Here is a 24019-nt window from a genome sequence, read left to right on the forward strand (position 1 = left end):
GAGGGCGCCGTTCCCGTGAGCCCGCCATTTCCGAGGGGGCGGAGCTGCTGCCGGGGCGGTGCGTCTTTCAGCGGCGACCGTTGGGGCTGCGGGCGTCCCTCCCGTCCCTCGGCAGCGGTTAGGCTTGCTCGGGTCCCCCTGAGCATCTCCGTGCCCAAACCGGGACGTAAGTTTCTACTGTTCACTGCCTGAAGGCTGAATCGGTTGCGCTGAGGAGGCGTCGGGGGCCTCAGGGCGCCACGGGCGGGAAGGGGGCAGCGCTGCGGGGGGGCAGGTCCCTGCCCCAGATCCGGAGTTGGGGTACTAGGTCTGCAGTCCTCATAGCGGGCAGGGAGAGCCCTCCCAAAGGCTCTTCTTCCCGCAGTGGGTCAGGGAGACGGCTGCGTGGGGTTTCATTAGCTCGCATCAAGGTGAGAAGTTTAGATGCTTGTGTTCAGGATGTCTGCGTCTTGTTACTTCGTTCTCAGGCAACTTCTTGTTTTTGTTTTCTTCTAGGGGAAGAAAGCCTAAGAGTTTGAGGAGGAGTCTGCAAATCCTGAGGCGTGCCAGTGCTGTGCTTCGGGTGCTCAGGTTTATTGGCAAAGCTGTGCCAGGTGCTGGGACAGAGCAGGTCTGTCAGGTGCTCTGTGCCAGGGCAGCACGGAGAGGGAGTGTTATTAAAAACGCGTTGTGGGCTTTCTTTTTTTTGTTGTTTTTGTTTGTTTGTTTGTTGTTGTTGTTTTTTTTTTTTTAAAAAAAAAGGCTTCTGGCTCAGATATAAAGCATATGTATGGTGGTTGTTGCAAGTTACGTTGGCAGTGGGTGAAAGCATGTCTGTGTGAACTAAACTTCAGCATTAAATCTCTTCTGTAGTTATTTTCAAGTAACTGACTTACTCTTCTGTCTGTGTAAAAAAAATTTGTAAAGTAGATTGTAGCCTTAAAATATGATTTATAAAACATAAAGGCTATGTAGCTATAGCACGTAGCTGGCCCAGTGAGAAATTGAGAAGGTTTTGTGGGCAGGGTTTTAGTTTATATTTACTATCAACGATTTTATAATAGCATGATATATTCAGTGATTTTTAAGTATATGAAAAAAAACCTGGTTCAGTCTCACTTCTTTGCAAGTTACTAACTCTAAGCAGAATGGAGGTTTGTGATGAACATAGCTCCTCAATAAAATCTGAGTAGACTGATTACTTCTATTAAAAGTAGTAGATATATTTGTGTACGGGATCCAGAGCTAAATATTTTACAGAATACACTCACAAAAGCAGGCTGGTAGGTGTCTCAGGCTTTCATAACTCCACCTTAGATAGATATTGAATGGGGGTAAGGAATACTTCTGTCCTCAAATAACAATACTTTATTATCTCATGGTGGAGAAAAAATGGGAGGGTTTGTTGTTTTCAATTTTTTATACTTTTTTGTTTCTTTATTATTTATAATCCTATGGGTTATTAAGTGTTTAGTGTATTTGTCTTTCCTGTTAATTAGGTACCATGTCACAGTGTAGCCCATACAAATGTTTCTTGTCAAGCACAAGGACCACTGATCACTGACTGTTGTGTAACCTGATGGGATGCATGCCTTGCTAGACTATACCATTAAAGAGGAGCTGAGAGAGTGATAAGAGGTAAACATCTGGCCCTAGAAGGTACTAGAGGCTGGATGATAGCCTAAGAAGCGTAAAGTCATCAAAAAAGAAAAAAAGTGTTAACTGGGGGAATTTTCTCCCCACACCTGTAAGGAGCATGCGTACTAATTTACACAACAAGCGAGGCTAATTCAAATATATCTAACCAATAGTGTATGGAATTGGTGATTACAGACCAATGAATGTAAACTTAGGTTTTTATTAATCATGTAACAAGATAATTAAGTTGTAGTTCCTTTGTGTGGTCTGCTGGCTTTGTAGAATTGCCACCTTAGCACCCATTTTGCACAATTATGGAGTCAGCTGATATCTCGGCTCTGTGTGTGAGATTGGCTTTTGCACAGCAGCAAACAAACCCTTTTTAAGGGACAGCAACATTCCATAACAATATTTAGAAACCTGCTAACACAGGTTATTTTTAAAATTTGTATGGATGTGGACTGGCAGGAGCCAAATGGTAACATCAAAAAAGACATCTTGTTTTGTTAGTTGTTCTCTTGTTAAACCTCACTGAAGCTGAATATCACACTTGTCTTTTGAGAAGGTTTGGATGCCTTTTGTTAGCCTCCCCTGTGCATCAGAAAATTGATCATCCTGGACTTCAAGAAATTATTTGCATGCTTTATTGGTATTTTTAATTCATTTTGTCTGCTTGAGATATAACAACAACAGAAGCAATACATTATGCCCTGGATGCATACAACTAAAATCAGATTGAGAAACATGAGTTCTGTTGACAGTAGATCTTAATATGAGTACTTGATTTAAAAACAACCTCGAACTGATTAGCTACTCTGCTTTAAAGTGGTTTTAGAGTATAAAACAAGGCACCCTGCAAAAACAGGCTTGCTGTTGTGACAGTGATTGTGTTGAATGTGGAAGACCGCTGAATTTACTGCGGCTGTGTTCACCAGAGGCCACAAGGTGGCATAGCTCCTTGCATGTCTTAGGCAGATCTCAGAGCACAGGTAGCTAGCTCATCTAGTCATGATGTATTCAATGGAGGGTGTATTTTATCTGAGTAGGCAGTAGTTTCAAAATCAGAAAGAAATACAAACTGTTCCAGATAGTATTTAATTTTTATCTTCTAATATCGAGGAAACAGTAGAGAAATAAGCATGAGGCAAACTTTGTACAATAAAACAGTGCAGGAGTAGGTGGGTATTGTGAGAGGAAAAGCAGAGTATGTCTTAGAGGCCTTGTATAGAACTTGCAAGGTACAAAAAGCAGAAGAAAAATGAAAAAGAAAAGAAGAAAAGGAAGAAAATTAGTTCTGGTAATGAGGCATAATGGAAAATAGAGCTATATAAATAAAGTTAAATAAGAGCCCAAGAAATATGCCACCTAAGGGGTGTATGTTTTCAGCTGATGTTCATTATAGATAGTGCAACTCACACAATACCAAATTTAAAATAGTAAAACCACTGGCATGTGTCAGCAGTCACAATGTTATAAATGTTGAAATGTTGGAAGGGACAGCTGGAGGTCATCAGTGCAGGTTCCCTGCTTGGAGGGAGACTTCCACCACTATTGGGTTAAACCAGTAAGACAGTACGCTGGCTGCATGTTCAAAATCTCTAAGAAAGGAGATGCTGCAACCTCTGGGCAACCAGTGCTACAGTACCCTCTGTGGGTTTTGTTTGTTTTTTTTTCCTTAAGTCCAACTTGAATTTCTCAAGCCAGAATCTGTGGCTGTTGATCCTTCTTGTATCATCTTGGATTACTAAGGAAAGTTTTGTCATCATTGTAAATATTCCTCGAGTAGCTTTAAGCTACTTCTGTTTGAACAGAAGCATTTTAATGCAAATCCTACCACTTCAGATTAGGAAGTAATTCACTCGAGAGGTGTGGGGTTTTTTTGTTTTTAAATAAAGCTTATATTGTGTGTATGTAAGGGACACATGAGACTTGGAAATTAATGATTTTTTTTTTCCCTAACTGAGTTTGTTTTTATTTATTTTCAGGCTATTAGCAATGAAAATGTACAAAGAAGGTATTTAGTAATAAAGCATCTGTGAACGGGAGTCGCTACACACTTAGCTTGATTGCAGCTGTTCTTGGCTCATAAAAGTGAAACTGATAATGACTAAATACTTATTTTCCAAACTTCATAATATGTCATGCTTCATGTTATGTTCTGAAAGTAATTTTTTTTTTATATTTTTGGTCTTCACAGCTAAAACCTTCATGCTGACAACAAAGAAGCTAGAACAATGGGAGTGACAAATCTGTGGCAAATCCTTGAGCCTGTAAGACAACCTGTCAACTTGAGCAGTCTCAAAGGAAAAACACTTGCTGTTGATTTAAGTCTGTGGGTTTGTGAAGCACAGACTGTTAAAAAGATGATTGGAGTAGTTACCAAGCCATATCTGAGGTATGGTATCCATATAAATGATTGTAGCCAAAAGTCTTGGAGTTGTGTAATTTAGGTGTGATACTTATTCCAAAATTAAGGCTACTTCTGAAATTTATACAACTGTTTTGATTCTGTTGTTACAGCTTGTGGTACATATGTAAAGGGTTTGAAGTGATAACTCAGTCGTACTGGCTGAATTCAACTTAATACTTGGGTGCAAAGAGAATTTCTTGGGCCCAGCCTACCATGTCTTGACGCCTCAACTGTAGATAAGGATGAAATGGATGTAAGCAAAACCATGTTTGTCTGACTGTGGTATAGCACTGTGATATACAGATTATCAAGGAAAACAAGTCATTGTGCTAATTCCTATTTCTGAGACTGATGGAAGGCAGTATGGGAGTTTCAACTTTATCACAGCAGTTTGGATGCTAGTCAGTTCAGAGCATACCAAGTGATGCATGCGCTAGCCAGATTTGGCTTATAAATTAAAATTCTAGTTAGACCCAACGTTGAATTAAATATGTTTAAATCATTCTTCAGGCTTATGAACAACCTTGAAGAATATATTTTTAATATAAATTAATCACATACTTCAGGGATGAGCAAGTATAAGCAGCTGTAACTTCAAAGCACTGTTTTGTGCAAATGATGCTGACAAAAATGAAAACATATACAAATTTTTATAAATGACATATTATTGTTTAGCTCAAGGATCCTGAGTTACTAAGTGCTGTTAGATATTTCTGTGGCTTTTGTTGAATTCAGCTGATATGAAATATTAGCATCTTCTGAGAATAATTTCTTTAAAATGGTATGCTTATGACCCCAAACGGATAATTAACTATAAAACTTGAAGCATGACTGAAGTCATTACTTCCCTCTGATAGGATGTCCTGTGTGCAGTGGAATGAAACCATCAGTCCAGATCTCTTAAGCAGTCTTCCCAAAGCAAGACAAAGGGATGAACAGATTCATACCAAAAATTAATGGTTTCAGGCAGTTGGAAATTAAATTGTTTTGCTAAGTATTTTAGAGAAACTTATTGTAAGTGATTGATTTTTCTATCATTTGTGAAAATAGAACTAGCCTCAAAAGATCAGCTTAATCCATTTTTACCAATAGCAAATATACAAAATTAAATTTGCAGTAATGGTCTTTCCATGTCAATCAAAGAGATATAAATATTTGGTCTACTACTTTTGAAAGATTGATCCTGGAATTACTAGAAAAACGTATGCTGTCTGATACTACTGCTCTAAATTTTTCTGTTATAGGCCAAATAGTTATTATTGTGCCCTTGCAAGATTCCACCTGTCAGTGATGCTGGTTTGCATATGAAATAAATTGGCATGGTAATGCTATCTGTGAGTGTGTCTAATACCATAGCATTCAGTCACATCAGAATCTGATGTACCTGTATTGATAGATTTGGGATTAAAATTTGGTATGAAAAATTCAATGTGAATATGTGTTTGGAAATAGACTTTGGATTTTTAATGGGTTTTATTAAGTCTTTTAAATTTGCTTACGTCTTTACACCTAAAAAAGATCTTTCTTGTCCTTATGTGGTGTTTTATTGGGAATTTTGTAAAGCTGTTACAAGTTCATAGTAAAACAGCTTCAACCAAAGATAGGGGTTTGTTAGCTTGGGAGTGAGGGAATAATAAAAGGTAGAGAGAAAGCTAAGGTTGTTCCTAGGGTAGGCTGGGGCATGTAAGGAAAATGTATGAAGAAATCAGGCTTTGCTAATTCTGCAGTTTATGGAATACCTTGCTTTATTGCAGAAACCTATTTTTTCGGTTATCTTTCTTAACATCAATGGGAATTAAACTAGTCTTTGTCATGGAGGGAGAGGCCCCGAAGTTGAAAGCAAACACCATGAGTAAGAGGAATGAGATGCGCTATGGACCTTCAAAGAAAGTTGGAGCTGCAAGAACAGGGAGATCTTCATTTAAAGCTATTTTAAAAGAGGTGAGTAACTGAGGGATGTATGTCAGTATTTTTAATGTGATGAGAAGAAATCTGAACCAAATTAAATACAAGAACTTGAAAGAATTAATAGTTTTCTACAGAACAAATTTCAGCAGTGTTTTGAGGGAACACGCCTTTGAAATTGAGCCTTACAGCATCTTTTAACTGTTGTAGAAGAGGGACAGTGTCAGAAAAATTTTCTTGTTTGATGTGTTCCTGCACATGTTATGCTGTAGCAAGCCATGGTCATAATTGAATGTTTATTATGGAAATTCAACTTTCTTGCTCTTTCACAGTGTTAGTATTGATACTTTTTTTTTTCCGTAGGTTGGGGTATTCATGAAAACAGGAATGTGTTGTGTACATACGTAAGCTAGGCTAGTGTGTTTTTGAAGGGGTACACAGAACTGTTTTGTAACCTAGATCTATGATTTGGTAAACTAGCTGAATAGCTACGAGGGTACACTTGTTGGAAACCTGCTGTCTTAAGCTAAAAGGAAGATTGTATAGGCCTTTTGGTATAGATGGTTGGGACAACTCTTGTTGCAAAGACTTCCTCTTCAGTAAATTTATTCTTCATTCATTGTTGCAGATAGCTAACTGTTTTTGTCTATTCAAAACTTTATGAAATAGAATTTATTGGCACTCATGGCTTTAGTATATAATAGAATGTATCAATCTTCTATTCTTAAATTGTAAAATATTTTTTCTGAAATTTCTAAGAAGTATATATCGGTATGTCTCACACTGTATTTCAGTCTTACTAGGACAACAGTACTGTACTTTCATGCTTGATATTCTCAGGGAGTCTGACATCTGTTGAAAGGTGTCTGTGCTAGACCATTATTACTACTTGAGTAAACAGTATTTCTTCACAAAGGTAAATATTCCTTTGTTACTCTTCTTTTGAAAACATCCTAAATATCTATTTAAAGTGTGAAGATTTTTGTGAAGGAGTAATCATTTCTCATGCTGTGTTCAAGTCCTGTAACTAATATGTTGCTCTTAGTTGGATATTTCTTTTTGTTGTTACAGTAAACTGTATTTCCCCCACAATAGTGCTTGCATTGATGTTGTGTTCTAGGCAGTGCAACAGTAGCAGTTTTTGTACACACTTGTGTTTGAGAATGCATTCTAATAAGTGGATCTAATTAAGCATTCAATCTCTCTCTCCTTTTGGATTCCTTCTTTTAGTGTCTTGAACTGCTGGAGTGTTTAGGTGTCCCTTGGGTTCAAGCAGCTGGGGAAGCAGAGGCAATGTGTGCCTACCTCAATGCAAACAGACATGTTGATGGCTGTATTACCAACGATGGAGATGTCTTCTTATATGGAGCCCAAACAGTTTATAGGAACTTCGCCATGAATGCTAAGGTAATGTACCTCATCCCGTTCTCGCCCTCCCTTTAGACTCTTCCTAAAAATATAAATAGAAAGAAGGGGCTTGAAACAATTGCTTAGATATTACCGCACTTACACTATAGTAGATGGATTTGTTCAAAATAGTACATTTAAGACAGGAATGATTTTTTTATTTCACTGGCAATCCATGTATCGGATGTGAGACCAAAACTACTGGATTGAAGAATACTTATGGTATTATTGTCTGTGTGTGTAGTGTCCTGTGATGTGTAATATAAAGCTAAGTATCAAACTTCCCCAGCCCCTTTCCTCCTCTACAGTGGAGAATTTGAATGAAGTAGTTGCTTCCTGTAATTTTACTATTAGGGCATATGGGCGTAGACAGCATCCTGGGTCTAGTAACAGTGTTCACACATTTGCATCTTACAGTTTTGTTTTATTATGAATATATTTACAATCAATACTATTAGTCTCCAATTGAACACAAATAGGGTAGGGATTGTACATCTGTATCATAATCAATTGTGATCATTCGAAAGACCAGATCAGTTTATGACCTTGAGCTGAAGTGTTTAAGAATGCAGTTTTGCAGAACTGGCAAAAGGCAACCCCAAATTCCCCTAATTTATACGTTTGCTATGAATCAGAGAAAGGAATGCATGTGTTCTGTCTGGTGAATCTAACAGGAAAGTGGAGGAAAAATGATATTGGGGTTGGAAATTAAGATAATGTTTAACTGAAAGACTTGTTGAGAATATACTTCAGTAATAAGAGAAAATCAAAAGAACAGGAAAAAAAGCACTATGAACAATTAAGTTAGTTTAAAAAAGAATTCAAGTTGATTGAAGTTGATTTCTTTTGATGACATCGTGTTTGGGTTCTGTCTTGACCTGGTTCTTTCATTCAATTTCCTTGTAATTTATCACCAAAAATGAAGGTGGCCTTAATCTTTCAGGTGTTCTTTGTTACATACGTAAGTCAACATAAAAAAATAATTTATGTGAGTGTGTGTGGGATCGTTTTTGGAGGACAATGGCCACATCAGACAAGAGCAAGACTTTGGCTGCATCACAGAAGGGATACAAAAAGAGGAGGAAGAACTGAAAGCACTGTACAGCTGGTGAATGATGAGAACATCTTGAACTTCAATGGCCAGAAGCCTTGGAAGTAGCAAGTGGGAATGTAGAAAAAAAAGATAAGGATGCTGAGATCTGCCTGAAGAAAACATTCCAGGCTACGGTTGATGGGAAATATCTGGTCGCTTCTTACAGTGGAAAGTTTTCTACCTTGAGCTAAAAGTGTATAGAACATTGTGTTTGTGCTTGTAAGATTTAATTAACCAATAAGCTTTAGGATAGCAGTAACTAACTTGTAGCCAATGAATTGTCTGGTGTTTTATGGACAGGGGGTAATAACCAATCAAATGTTATTCTTAGGTGTGTGAACAGTGTGTGAAGAATGCATGTAACCATTCAAGCCTTCTGTTTATGTGTGATCAGTTGCTAGGAAGATTTATAAACGCACTTGTATCAGCAATAAAGTGGTTTAGATTTCTGACTCCTGTAGAGTTGCCGGAGTCCGTGATTCTCCTCAAGTGTGTGTCTTTCAGGGACATCTATTCCAGAAAACTGGATTATTTTGGCTTGGTGGGGAAGGTGTCCTATGTTTTGATTCATGTTAATCTTGATTTCACATTGTTGTGTTTGAGTCCCTCTACTCTTCAAAGCTTTGGGTGTTCCTTTAGGTCATGTCTGACATGCTAGGTAACATTTTAATTGTTTTTTCTTTGTTTACTCAAGTAGCACATTAAAATATTTACATGGATTTTAAAAACTGCAGCTCCTGAGATGACTTACACAGCCGTTAGTACTGGGTAATGTTAGTTTTGCCACACTTTTTCTACAGGTACTAAAGAATAAAATCACCCTTTGACTTATTTTAGTTTCTTTCAACATGTCCATACTTAAAACTTGAAATTCCAGAACTGTAGTTACTCATGTGGTGTCCATGCATTATGTTTTTTGCTATCAGACCCCTCTTATGGGATAAACCCATTTCCTGCAAATGTGTGTGAATAGGGGTGGGTAAGCAATCCCAACTGAATGTGACTCAGGGCAGTTCCTTCCCTGATGTTACAGAAATAACATATGTGATGAATTTCTCTTGCAGGATTCCTGTCTTGACTGTTACACAATGTCCTCTATTAAGGAGAAGCTTGGTTGTGACAGAGAGTCTTTGATTGGGCTAGCTGTTCTTCTGGGTTGTGATTATCTTCCAAAGGTAAGCAATATAATTATTTTTTATTAGGTACTTACATTGTCTTGAACAACAATAAATTATACCAAGGGAGATGTGCATGCTGACAAAACTGTATGCAATGCATGATTACTGAGATCTAGTTGAAAAAGATGCTTAGTAAGTCACTATAAATTTTATTTGTGAAGGCTTAAAGATTATCAGGATGGTTCATGAACATTGATCTTTCTAAAACTCTTATGTATTATTTCAGAGTTTTTCTATAATGAAGGTGAAGACAAAAGTTAAGATGAGGATTACATTGAGCAAAGGTGTGAGAACTCAGTTGCTTGTGAGGACACTTTGTAATCATTCTCATATAAGTACATCCCTGGCAGAGTAGCTCTGGAAAATTAGAAAAACAGCTTTGTCTGTGCTGTTTGGAAGATTTAGTAGTGATGGTTTTGAGCTGTAGTTATTAGTAATACCGCTTCTGGATGCAGATGGATGTATCCCTTTTCAGTTCTATTATTTGTAAATATACGATTTATGAAGAAATAGGAGTCACCTATTTGAAATTTTGCCTGATGTATGAAGTGAGAGGGATCTCAGTCATTACTATTTTACTTTTTTCTTTTTTTTTATCTGTAAGCTCTTGAGTTTTTTTGGAGGCTTCGAACAGAAGCTGTTGTAATGGCTATTTGAAAAGGAAAGGAGGTGGGATGAAATTTGTTTTCCATACAGTTCATCATACAGTGACTTCAGGGAACAGTTGCTCCCATTCAGGCTTGAAGTGGATATTTAGTTATACTTAAATCATTGTGTTCCAATTTGATAAAACTGTCCTTTTAAACAACTGAGACTGCTGAAAGAGCAAATAGCTCTCAGTGTTTTTTTTTTTTTTTCTGAAATACTTGCTTCTGTTATAGGAATCTTTAAATAGTTGTTTATTATTATTATTACAAAATAAACGTATAAAGAGAGGGAGTAAAAAAAAAATAGTAGCTAATCAATGTTTATTGTAATGGAACTAGCAGCTCTCAGAATGCCAGGTTCTTGCATAGTCCTTAAGTGATGTGATTATGTACTATCAGATAGGTCTTTTGAGTTACTGCAGCCCAGCAAAGTGGATAAAGATAGAAACTTCTAAGGAAAGCTGAATTACAGGAGTACATTGGCAATGGGAATTGGCAGAACAGATAAATGAGAATACCACTCTAATTGCACTTTGAATATATGTCAGAACAATGTTTTCCTTGCAGAAGCTGAATATCTGACTCTCTCCTTGAGTGTCTGGCTGCAGTCCAGTGAGAACTTCTGATTGGTTTTGAGTGTACATTTATTTCATATGGTTGCATATATTCAGTTCAGCCATTACATCTTGTGGTTTGAGCCCAGAGAGCAACAGCACACCATGCAGTTGCTCACTCACCTCTTCCCCCTCAGGAATGGGAAGGAGAAAATAAAGTGAAAAGCTCAGGAATCAGGATGAGGACAGGGAGGGATGACTTACCCATTACAGTCATGGGCAAAAGACAGATTCTGTTAAGGGAAGAAAAAAGAACATAAATTTATTTCAGACACTAACAACAACACTTAACAGACTGAATAGGGCAGTGAAAAGCATTAATCTATCTTAAAAACACCTTCTTCCTACCCCTCCCTTCATCCCCAGCTCAGCTCTGCTCCCTGTATCTCTACCTCTTCCCCAGCAGCGCAGGGTACAGTCAGTCCTGCTGCTTCTTCCTCCTCACGGGGAGGACTCCTCTCATTCTTCCCCTGCTCCAGCGTGGTTCCTTTCTCACAGGAGATAGTCCTCCATGAACTTTCTCTGCCATGAATCCTTCCCATGGGCCACAGCACTTCCCATGCTGCCCCAGCGTGGGTCACCCCTGCATGTTGCAGTCCTCCCACCACTGACCTACAACAGTGGGGGCTTCCCATAGAGTCCTGGCCTCCCTTCAGTAGAGTCACCTGTTCCAGTGTGGGGTCCTCCACAAGCTGCAGGTCAGCCTCTGCTCCACTGTGGACCTCCATGGGTGGTGGGTGGGGCAGCCCTGCTGTCTCGCCACGGGATACAGGTGGTCTCTGCTTCAGTGCACACACCACTTTCCCCTTCCTCTTCCTCCTCCTTCCTTCCACTGACCTCACTGTTCACATAGGCGTCTTCCTCATAACTCCTCACAACTCCAACTTCTGCCAGGTTCCCCTTCTTAAATATGTTATCTCAGAGGTGCAGCCACTGTTGCTAATTGCCTTGGCCTTGGCCAGAGGTGGGTCTGACTTGGAGCTGAGGGAGCTTTGAGAAGCTTCTCACAGGGGGCACTGCTGTAGCCCCCTCCCCTGCTACCTAAACCCCCGCTGCACACAGCTGAATAAAAATAAGCTATACATTTATTTGTAATAATGGTGTAGAAAGCACTCTCAGTACAATCTTTGTATTCAATTATACTGATTCTTGGCAAAATAGGGTAAGGATTGAAAGAGGAACATTTGGAAAAGCAATATGTGCATTTTAAATCACAGAATAGTTTGGGTTGGAAGGGACCTTTAAAGGTCATCTAGTCCAACCCACCTGCAGTGAGCAGGGACATCATCAAGTAGACCAGGTTGCTCAGAGCCCCATCCAACCTGACCTTGACTGTTTCCAGGAATGGGGCATCTACCACCTCTTTGGGAAACCTGTTACAGCTTTGTACTACCCTCATTGTAAAAAACTTCTTCCTTATATCTAGTCTGAATCTACCCTCTTTTAGTTTAAAGCCATTTCCCCTTGCCCTATCACAACAGGCCTTACTAAGAAGTTTGTCCCCATCTTTCTTATAAGCCCACCTTAAGTATTGAAAGGACACAATAAGGTCTCCTGGAGCCTTCTCTTCTCCAGGCTGAAGAACCCTAACTCTCAGCCTTTCCTCACAGGAAAGGTGTTCCATCCTTCTGATAATTTTTGTGGCCCTTCTCTATTTGTTTTGAATCAACCAACTTTCACTCTTCAGTTTGTCTTGGGGTTACTATAAACGTCTGGATTTCGGTCCATGAGCTAGGTTCCAGAAAAGGAACCTCCAAGATCAGGGCGGACAGGGCAACGTGCAGCCTGATCGTGTTGAAGATGTTCCTGCTCACTGGAGGGTGGGGAAGAGTGGTGGACTGGATGACCTTGAAAGGCACCTTCCAACCCAAACCATTCTATGAGAATATTTGCTGTTCCTATATATTACCCATACTGGTAATTCCTTTTCCTATAAAGGATGTGCATACTACACATGTAATAATGGAGTAAATATCTAAATCAAGCAAGCAATTATTGAAAGGAAGGGAAGGAGTTCTTTGGGTTTGTGGTTTCATTGGGGTTTTTAATTATTTTTCAGAAAATGCTCTTGTACTTTGTCACCTCTCAGAACGGATTTTGCGTAAGCGCTTAAGGTATTCAGATATTAAAAGTTGTTTCTGTTGCCATCAATCATCTTTTTCATATGAATGAAAGCTTTTCCCTGGGTTTCTTCTATCTATTAAATTTCAGCCTTTTGACTCAAAGACAGATCTTTTGGATTTTAGTCTTACCTTCCCAAGATAATTCTGAGAAGTTTGAGCTCACTGGCAGTTAGCTGGCAAGAATGTTACCAGTATTTTCTGTTGCTGTCTTGTTGCAGATATCAAGAAGGAAACCAAACCAAACATCTTTTCCTATTGTTTTCTACTACCTTCTATCTCCACTTTGTTTTATCTGAGCTGCCTTTGAGCGTAAGAACATTTTATGCAGCTTGCATCTTACACTGGTAGCACAGCTGTAATCTGTCACCTTCTCTGACTTTAGAAGTTGATAAAAAATTATTTTTCTCAATTTATTCTCAACATCTGGGATCATTTTTGTTATTTCTCTACATGAGGTTGTGAAGGCAATTTTTATGAAAATCTGTATACTTTCTGTTTGTCATTAATGTTTCATATTTCTGTCTCTATAGGGTGTTCCAGGAGTTGGGAAGGAACAAGCTTTAAAGTTAATTGAGACTTTGCAAGGTCAAAACTTATTGCAAAGGTAAAATGAAAATTTATGTTGTATGCTGAAGTACTTAAATTTTATTCAAAGACTTGCTCCGAGACAATGTTTGTAATACTTTATTTTAGGGTGTGGTGCAGGATTACCACATTCCTCACTTAGTTTGCTAAATAAATGATGTATTTTGCTAGGGAAGCTTCTTAATTGTTTTAAACATTAGCTGGCTCCTAGCTCTTGAGCTAGATGTATACTGATGTATTGGAAGAGGAAGTCATAGGGACTTTTGCTGATCTTTTTTTTTTTTTTTTTTTTTTTTTAATTGGGTTCTGGATCATGACATTCAATACCAAATGCTTTCTGCTTGTTATTGTAATGTGTGTGTCCATACTAGAAATCCAACAATCATATAATGTACTGTAAAATACCTATTTTATAAACTGGAAAACTCACTTTCTCAAGTAAGTGCCTGAGAAGTATAAAGGGAGTATTTTTCAGTGTTTTAAGTACGAAAGTTAAAAATATTTCTTAATCCTTTTAATATCATCCTGTTAGATTTGAACAATGGAAAGAAAAATTTCAGTATGATAATAATCCACCTTTGGTTCTTAAAAGGATAATTCACTGTTCTGAGTGTCATCATCCAGGTCAGTGTGAAAAGTGCTAAATCTTATTTTTAGCCTAATTGTTTACTTATTGTTCAGGGGGTGTGGGGCGGTGTTTTTTTGTTTGGCTGGGTTTTGAGGTTTTTTTGACTAGCGTTAAAAACTGCTTTCCTTGGCATTCAGCTTCTGAGCTATCTTCACATTTTCAGTATTGTGTATATGTATCTTTATATAAATATTTTTGAGTCTGGGGACTACCTTTCTTCAACTGTGAGACTAGTTGATAGCAGATGGAATGTAACCACAATGCTATTGTGTGAGCTGAGATATTTGCCCTTTTAACATTATCAATAAAGCAAGTACACTGTGCTGACAAGCAACTGTTTCTTTAGTTGCCCAAACTGGTCTTGCGTCAAGAGGACTGAATCCATTAGCATTGCCGTATTTTGCTGCACTGTTTTCTTAAAAAGAAATTAAATTAATCTTTAGGAACCTCATTTTGGTAGCATCTTTGATCAGCTCAAACCTATCACTTGGAGAATGAAAAGTTTGTTTCAGATATGTTAGTTGTACACATTTATCAGGTTGTCACAGGCTACTACTGTAGTTTTTGGGTAATAAAGTTTTCAGCATAAAGTCTGAAACTGTTGGGGAAAGTCTTCAAAAAAATTGAAACCTTGCTTGTATTTGTCAATTTTCACCATAGATACATAAATACAGCTAATCCACTCAGATCTGCTTACAGCTGCTATTCTTGTCAGATTCATGTGTTCTGAGCTCCATATTTCTACTATTAGCTTTGTATATTTGGAGATTTTGGAAACCTCTTTCTCCTAATGCTTTGTGCATCTGCTTCTATAGGATCTCACAAGGAACATGAGCAGAGTGGATGTAAATTCTGTGAAAGCACTAGATACTGCAAACCCAGTGACTCCAAATACTGCTGCCCTTGTGAATGGCATCAGTTAGAGCGGGTGAAACAAGCAAGTGCAGTGGAAGACAATATCAGAAAGTAGGAATGTCTTGAAAATTGAACTGCTTTTCCCTGCATTCATGTGCAGGGTAAGCATTTAAATTCTGCATTTTTCCCATTTATATTCAGTTCCCTAACACATTTGTTTTACCTGCAGAAAAGCTAACAGTTGTGAGGGCTTTCCATTCTCCGAGGTAACAAACAAGCTTATTTTATGGTTAATACATTTAATCAATTAATTGAAATTTCAGTTTTCTGCCCTCTTAAACTGCCTCTTTTTTGTTTTATCTCAAGGTTATTCAAGAATTTCTTGTAAACAAGAATAAATTGATCAACATAAAGGAATGTCAGAGGCCAAATTTATTGTCCTTTCAGGTATACAACAAAATACTGAATATTCAGCTCTAGTTTTTTGTTTATTAGTAAGGAAGGCATCTGTGATAATTTTGGTCTTCATTGGTAATTTTACTGGAAAAAAGAAAGAATCTTGCTACAACTTCTTAATATACCTCATTTTTTAAAATTCTAAAATTGAAGACTTTGAAAAAAATCAGTTGGTGTAAATTGCTGTGTAGAAAAGTGGAACAAAGAGAACTCAAAAAAGGACACTTGCCATTGTTTTGGTTTTCACTGCCCAGTATTAATAGATTGGGTTGCTGAGTGCTGCATTATCTATATAGTGTGTAAAGTACTGTATGGTTGTATGGCATAATACACGCTTCAGGGTTGTTCTCTTTTTTGTTTTCATCTACCTTTCGTAAAGGTATTGACAGATACAGCTCTTGGTTTTACTCATATTTGTTTCATTGTCATACTGTAACTTTGGCTGTTATAGCAAGTTGTGATTGTGGACTTTCTTTTTTAATGTTAAACTTTATTTTCAATTATATTTTTGGTATGGAGATAACCAGCTTCTATATATAACAAGCAAAAGTGGCTTTTACTCTAAACGTTGCATGTTTTCCCCAAAACAGCAGACTTGTATTTAGCACAATACTGCCAGCTTTCAAGTTCAGAGGTACTTTAATTCAAAGTGTACAAAGATCAACAGTGGTCTAGCTTATTCCAATGTCCATAGAAGAAAGAGTAAATATCTTGTGAAGCTGCTTTCTGCTTTTTTTTTTTTTTTTTTTTGGAGGGGACAGGGAACATTAATACATGAATGTTAGCATTGTTTTCTAAGAGTGATTTTCATCTGTTTTTTATTCAGATCTTTTACAATGTTTAATTTCCTGGCATTGACAACAGTGTGAAAGTTATCTATAGCGTGCTAGATCATTGTTAAGCAATGTAGCTTTAATGCAAATCCATGTTCATCCTTCTCTCACATGCAAAATCCATAATTTCCACAGCTCCTTGAATAGCTGATCTGAATCTGATAAGGTGTTTGGCAACTGTCTTGTCCCTGCTGCTGCCTCCACACAACTGTTCCCTTGGCTTGTTACTGACCGCTGATTAATCTGCCTTGTTATGGGAGGACTGTTCTCTCCCTTGCCAGTGAGATATCACTGGGCATTATGCTAATGTATAAAAGCATTCTAGATATTTTAAGTATTTAGTCCTGTGTCCCTACTACATATCTGTCTAAGCATGATAAGCAGCAGGATAAGAAAGTTTTAAAGTTTGGGGTGGTTTTTTTATACTAACAGATATTTGCTTCTGAGAAGATGGAATGGCCGAAACATTACGCTTGTAAGAAACTGTTAGCACTATTGACACGTTACGATATGATCCAGAGAAAATCTGGATACACTGATTCAAAACAACTGCAGGCAATACGGTAATGTAGCTTGATTTCTCAAATCTAATATATTTACTTCTGCTGCTGGATGAAAATCATGGGGTTTTTCTTTTTTATGAAAGTATAATGTTTTTCTTCCATCTCTGTTTCAAGCTTTGTGCTCATTTTGAATAGAGGGAAAAATTCAGATCAGTACACCAATTCTTACACTACTGTGGCGCAAAGTAATACTTACAGAAATTTCCTTTCATTCTAACGGGCAATGCCTGTTTCTTCCTGTACTTACTTTCTATTCTGTTTCCTTGGAGCTGCACATGAGATTTAGCATTACAGGTTTGATCCTCTGCCTAGGTTCTCAGCAGAAATCTAATGTGCTTCTGTGATTCGAAGCAAGAGCCTAGACTTAGAAATGAGCATCTGCAGATTCAGTCGTGGTCTCTGATTCCCTATCAGACCTACCAACTGCTACTGTACTATGTGTCTGAAAAAATCATTGGCTTGTGATTCTATTTTGCTACCCCTTCTTCTCAAAACAACATTTTCATTCAGGACTGCTGCATTTAGGAATATAAACATGGCCAAGTATCCTGTTACTAAAAATGGATATGCAGGAACAAAGCCAAGTTAAGCATGTAACTGGTTTCCCCCCAGAATATTTTCCCACCATGCAGGTTTCTATTACTCGGGGGTTTTCTGAGCTAGAGTTAGTACCTTCTTACCCTCTCAGCCCTCAATGTATTTTTAATTACCTAATAATTTCTTAAACTTATGCAGAGTTTTACAATCTACAGTGTCTGTTGGCAAATCTGAACTTAGCTGCACTGTGTGAAGGGAATTCTGATTTATTTTAACTTTAGTATCCAATTCCCCCAAATTCCTCCTCCCCCACCAAATTCTTGCATTGCAAGAAGGTTAGTAGTTTTTCCATGTTCCTGGATGCTGTTAAGGATTTTATGGACCTTAATTTTGGGGACAGGAGGACAGTCAGTAGAAATGTGACAGTATCTGTTGTGGGTTGATGTGTCTGTTGAATTACTACTTTCAGGGAAGCTGTTCTATTCAGTGTTATCTTTCAGAGAAGAGTGGAGAGACTGGGGGCTGAGTTTTAAATGGATTGGCTAGATAAATTACCAGCTTTTACCTTGATGAATTAATTAATTGACATCTTCTGTTTATAACGCTTTCTAGTATTTCAGCAGTTTAAAAGACAGATCATGTGTGCTCTAGAAGATTTCTTTTGTTAACAGGTGTTTAAAGACACAGTAATAATTCAGCAGGAGTCTCTTTTAACACTAGGAATGTATTAAACGGAGATGTAGCTAATGCTTTTGGAAAAATCTCATAAAGCCTGACTGTCCCTTCTCAGTTCATGTTTTATCTTCCTTCATGTTCTCATGTAAAAGAGCCTCTCTGGCCATTCAGAAAATTACTGTCTATGGTAACAGCCTTCTCTGTGGCTTTAAAGTTATCAAACTCATGTTTGTAGGAGTCTGCTTTATGGTTGTCTGTTACAAAATAGCTTTTAGATTTCTTGTTATGCTCCCCTGAGCTGTATCATTAAAAAAAAAAATAGAAATGTTTCAGTACTCAACTCTAGACCCACCATTTTACTGTATAACTTATAAAGAGAATTGTATTTTTTTAATTTCACTATTACAAGAATATTTTTTCTTCTGAGTCATTACAAATTAGAGCACTGAAATATTTCTAGATAACTTAGACTTTTAATTTCCTGTTTAAACAAAGTAATTTAATGAGCCTCTTTTTGTTCTTGCAGGATAGTCAAGACACGCATTAAAAATGGAATTCCTTGTTTTGAAATTGAGTGGCAAAAACCAGGTTGGTCTGATTTCTATGTACATTATGGAAAAAAACAGTTCGTAGAAAACAAGAAAAGCATGCTTTAAAGAGGAAAAGAGTTTGACAACATTATGAGGCAAAGAAACGTGGGTGAGATTGAAAACTGTTCTATGAAAATCATAGAAATTGTGCATCAAATTTCACATACCCTGAAAGTAAAAGCAATGCTTTAAAAAAGAAAAAAAAATACCTGGAAGGCAAGGGACTTGGTCTTCAGGTAATTTTTCTGGTACACATTAATAAGACTCTATTTCAGATCTTATTTCACTGTGTACCCAAAGGCTGTGACTTTTTACTAGCTAGGAATTTTTCTATGCTGACAGACTTCTGCCTTTGTTGTGTTTGTTTGTGCCAGGAGAGTGGCAGAAAGAAAGTGACTTTACTTGTAGCTAAATCTCCAACATTGTTCTATTGACCTTTTTACATATCTTCTTTGTACTCAAGTAAATCTTTTGTTCTTTGTTTTTAATATTCCCTGTTTTGATATGTGTGTATATACATGTCTAATGTACATTCATTAATTTTTTAGAACATTATGTTGATGCAGAAGATGAGCCTGTGGAATTGTTTGTAGTCACAGTAGAAGAGGAGTCTTTGTTTCAGGCTGCTTATCCTGATGTTGTTGCCCTTTATCAAGAGGAAAAGTCAGAAGTTCTAAAGAAGAAACAGAAAAGTAAGCCCAAAAGCTTATTTCTTATGAATTTATGGGTCTTGCTAGAATACGAGAAGCAAAAACAACAAACATTCCTGCTACTGTTGAGCAGTATCGTGTTTTGTCAAGAGCAGAGTATGATATCTTGCAGAGACTACGCTTTTATCTTCCTGTTTTATACTTTAGCACTAGGAGATCTGAACTGTGGTTAATAGGACATTTTGATATACCCTTGTTTGTTTTTTTTTTTTTTCCAGACAGGAAAGGCAGACCAAAAGAAAAGGAATTACCAAATGTTTATGATGAAGTTAGTGATCTTCTGTCTCAAATGAATTTCAAATCTAGATGTGGAATTTTTCCTGTACAAGACTCCGTGTCAGGTATAAAAACTCCCCCAGAATTTCAGATACACCAGGAAAGTACTGAATCAGAAGGTCTAGTGTTAGCTGCAGCTTCCAGCATAACAGCTGTTCAGATGCCAGCATCAGCAGCTGCTCCTCCTCTGACTGCACCACCTTACTTGCTCTTACAGAGTACATTGGCTGACTCATCTGTATTGACACCACAGTTTACTAAAAATTCAGGGATATCATCCTCCTCTTCTGTAACAGCTGGTCTACACCTGAGCAGTGCTGATTGGGAAGGAACCTTCTTCAGTGCTTCACCAGCCCATATGTGTGATACCCATGATCCAGCAGCTGACTTGACTACGTGCATAAAACACTCCCATCCACTAGGTCATGAAACATTAAGAAATAGCTCAGAATATTCTGATGCTATGCATTCTGAGCAACATCATTCTGATAGTGCAGATGATTTGGTTTCAAATGATGCTATGGGGCAACTTCAGAAGTGGTCTTTAAGTGAGCGAATACTTAAGAAGATTTCCATTCCATCAAAGCCTTTGTCATCTAAAGATGTAATGCAGCTGCAGTCTTTGAAATGTTTTAAACAAACAAAAGAAACACTGAATCCTGATAAAGATTATGTTTCTTCCTCGTGTCAGTTAAACAGACTGGTGCAGGATAGTAAAAATGTGCCATCAGAAAACTATGAAAGAGAATCCAGCGCACGCATTCATCAAGATCAGTACAGAAGAGCTGACAGCCGGGCTGAAATGATGCAAAAAGACCATAATATAAGCAGTACAACATCTTCAGCCCTCTGTGAGCAAACAGAGACACTGCATCCTGGGTGTCAACTGCTTCCAGTGTCTCAAAAGCCAGCAGATGATGTAAGTGGCTGTCACTTTAAAAAACCTTGTATTCAAACTAGTTGGAAAACTTCTTTTAAAAAGAGTGTGTGTCAGAACAGATGTTCTTCTAGTGAAGACAGCGATGATGGAAACATGAATAAAAATCTCATTTATGAGCAGCAGAAAAGGCAACTGAAACCTGGTCAGTTTAAAAAATCTTTTCCAAAGAAAAGGGATAACATCATTACTGGCAAAAGAACAAACAGTGACTCAGCCCTTATAATTAAAGAGAAGAAGAAAACGACCGACTTAAAAAAAGGTGGTAATAGCTTGTCACTGCAAGTATCTCCAAAACCGTCCTCTGTAGTGAGAGTTAATGGTTCCCAAAGTTCAGAGCAACCATTTGAGAAGTCGGGTCCTGGTCCCACGCAGCAAGCCAAAAGTGCTCTTCTGACTTCTGCATGGGCAGACAGTCCCCTTCCCCTGTCTGAAAGATTGAAAGGAAGAATCAAAATCAATTAAGTTCTCCATAAAATAGATTATGATAGCAATTAACGCTGAACCTTCAGCTTTTACAGAGTTCTTTCTCAAAGTTTCTGCAGTATCCTCTATCAATTTTAAGCGGGCACATTTTTGATGAATGAAAAGTGCTGTGAAATACTGCATACTGGAGCTAAAGTTTGAAACTACAGTGTTAGCAAAAGTGCTAAATAGCTGATTATAGGCAAATGCCAGTTATTCTGGACTTAATTACATTCTGAATTTGATACATAAGCATCAGGATATAGTATACAACGAATCAGGTTTATTTATGAAATAAGAAGGGGGTTTTCCCCAGCCAGTTTTGAGGATTTTGTATACGTCTGTTAGTCCTGTTTATAAAAACAGACTTATTAAAATAGTGCTTGCGCTGATGTTGGATATTCTTAATAAGACAGTGATACAGCTCTTTCCAACTGAAATTTTCCATTCTGTTCCACTAACTTAATTTTGCTAGTTTTAAAATGGGTTTTCAAATCCTGGGATGCTGGTTGTGTTGATTATCTCTGAAGGACCAGATAGAGACACACAGCAGATGTACCTTGCAGCATAGCTAAATTTGTATCTGCTATGCCCTGTAATAAACAATTCTTTGAATGTTTGCATCCTCCAAAGAATGGAATAAGCCATGTAAGATAGATTTTGGTTTTGTAGCTGTGATATCTAATATTTAAGGAAATTTGATGGCTGTTTTAATGAAGCATTTATAGCTTGGGGCACATTTTACTTAAGATATGAAATCCCATCTCACACTCACTTATACTTAGAATGAAGATTAAGTTACAGAAAATCAGAATCTTATGATGATATTGCAGATTCTTTGAATAATAGCATGTGAATGCTTGTTTTTAAAGGGGGAACTTGAATACAGTTGCATTTTTGAAGGTGTTCTTACCTCTAATATAGAAGCAATCTCTGTTCGTACACGAAAAAAAGTTGTCTTCGACAACTTACTATAAAATGCCTCCTTGCCTGCATTTAAGTGTTCATAACTTCTTCTGTGGACCAGCCAGAAAGATATGCCACTCTTACCAAGATACAATGTTAACAACAGAAATTTAGAATATCTATGCCTTAATGAAAATTTAAGTTCTTTCTTCATAAAGGCCAAGGCTTTAAAAGTTAGGAAGCTAAATTCTGGATGTGTTAAAGGAAGAAATAGGTAGTCTATAGATAATACAATCTGTAATTAGCCTAAATGGTAGTTTCTTATTTTTCTTTGTGGGCAGATGGAGAAAATTTATTTATAACTGATTTTCCAAATGAGAAATATATTATGGAAATGAGCAAAAGAAATCCAAAATATTGGAAACTTATTTTCAGATTTAAAGATGGTCTCTCTTTTCCAGAGACTCTTGACCACCCAGCTGATATGAGAAGGTAGCTGGAGTAGAATTGCTAAGGAGATTAAGAGTCAGAGTCACCTGGGGACCATAAATGGAGAGATTCCTTACACAGTGGTCAGTAGTGGAAAGATCAGACTACTTTTTGTGGAAAACACTGTTATTGGCTATGTATGATTTTTTTTTTTTCCTTGCTGCTGATTTTGAATGCTGAAAGTTGGAATCAAGAGTTTGTATTTTCATTAATAAAAATGCCAACATTGTGTGAATGACCTCACTTTCGTTCCCTCCTAGTGCATGGGAGTGTGCTCTTTTGCAGGAGGGATCATACAGTTTCCCCCACAGTGTGTGGATTTCTGGTGTGTTAGGATTTTCTTTAGAACTGAGGAACAAGAGTGGGTTTGGGAGAGTTTTTTGTTTATTTTCCAAATCTGACTGTGATGTCTGTTTTAATGGATGATTCACTGAAAATACTGTGCCAGAATTATGATAAATTCGTGTTTTGTGAATGATGGAAGCCAGAAATGAGACGTAAGGTCCTAAAAACTGTAGAGGAAAAAAAGAGACTATGTTGCTGATTATTTCTACAAATTAATCTGGTTTCATAAGTACAGTTCAAGCATGAAAAGCAGAAAAATTTCCATTTTTTCATTTTCAGTGCATCTCAATTTTGTGCAAGTTTTCTGCCACTCCTTTAGAAGCAGCAATAAATGTGAAAACAACTATATAGGATGCCCTCTCATTTAGTCTATAGCTCCTCATTGCAGCAAATAAATACAAGAACATTTATCATTGGGGACGATTGTTACTTGAATTAAACTTGTGATTTGTTACAGAAGGGAAATTACAGTTTTTAAAGTGTTTCAATTTCTCATCTTTCTGTAATTTACTCAGTCTAAGGATTAGGAATGATTTTTCTTCTTTGGAACTGTTTTTACTGTGCCAAAGCTGACTGCTTTGCAACCTCTCACACTTGTGAAGATGATGTTTAAATAAATTGAGTGGGTGTAACAGATTCTTCTGCAGGAAATAATCCTACAAGATTATGCTAAACTGGCTGTAAGTAAAAATGAATGTGATGCATCAGCCTGATAAACCTGAAGATATTTTCATTTATCATCTGTCCTGGTCAGCCCAAACAGGCTGTATCAGGCTACTTCATCTAAAGTAATAAAAATATCCCTGCTATGTAGGTAGGGCAAATAAAGGATGCATCATTCTTCAAGTACTTCTCTGAAAGTTTTTCTGTAGAACTACTCCACCAGCCCGAGTGCTTTACATGATCCTTCATTTCTGATGTCAGCATCCCTCTAGCTTGAATGAGTCTTGCAGAGATACAGAACAGATTTGTAGGTTCTGTCTTAGCAGTATAAATGTAACTATTTCTACTTATAAACAGCATTAAACATCTACTTAGATGTAGCAAATCTGTTTAGCTCAGCTTAACAAAGGGATATATTTACTTGACATTCCTTGTGATTGTAAGTCACTGTTTCAGGTTCATGAGGAATCAACCAGAAAGGAAAATAAATACTGTTTACATAGAATATATAC

General features: G+C 37.4%; 1 protein-coding gene across 2 annotated transcripts; it reads left to right on the top strand.

Annotated features, from left to right (window-relative positions):
• Nucleotides 1-58: 58 nt before the first annotated feature.
• GEN1 (GEN1 Holliday junction 5' flap endonuclease) lies at nt 59-23561 on the top strand. Of its 2 annotated transcripts, none has more exons than XM_033004508.2 (15): nt 59-166; nt 496-610; nt 3815-4012; nt 5782-5968; nt 7163-7339; nt 9497-9607; nt 13525-13598; nt 14112-14203; nt 15023-15173; nt 15292-15328; nt 15429-15509; nt 16784-16914; nt 18653-18714; nt 19265-19408; nt 19645-23561. In XM_033004508.2, the coding sequence occupies exons 3-15, from the start codon at nt 3852-3854 to the stop codon at nt 21102-21104; spliced, it is 2868 nt and encodes a 955-aa protein (XP_032860399.2). In that variant the 5' UTR covers nt 59-166; nt 496-610; nt 3815-3851; the 3' UTR covers nt 21105-23561. The 2 variants fall into 2 exon arrangements, with proteins under 2 accessions (XP_032860399.2, XP_032860400.2); XM_033004509.2 differs by having other exon boundaries at nt 496-593.
• Nucleotides 23562-24019: the final 458 nt, after the last annotated feature.

This window comes from Tyto alba, unplaced genomic scaffold (genome assembly GCF_018691265.1).
Source record: "Tyto alba isolate M040663 unplaced genomic scaffold, T.alba_DEE_v4.0 Super-Scaffold_40, whole genome shotgun sequence".
Lineage (NCBI taxonomy): Eukaryota > Metazoa > Chordata > Aves > Strigiformes > Tytonidae > Tyto > Tyto alba.

Coding starts and splice junctions, on each gene's coding strand:
- GEN1 (XM_033004508.2), top strand. CDS start 3,852: ATGGGAGTGACAAATCTGTGGCAAATCCTTGAGCCTGTAAGACAACCT. Junction 14,204..15,022: donor TTCTGAGTGTCATCATCCAG/GTCAGTGTGAAA, acceptor CTGCTTCTATAG/GATCTCACAAGGAACATGAG. Junction 18,715..19,264: donor AATTGAGTGGCAAAAACCAG/GTTGGTCTGATT, acceptor TTAATTTTTTAG/AACATTATGTTGATGCAGAA.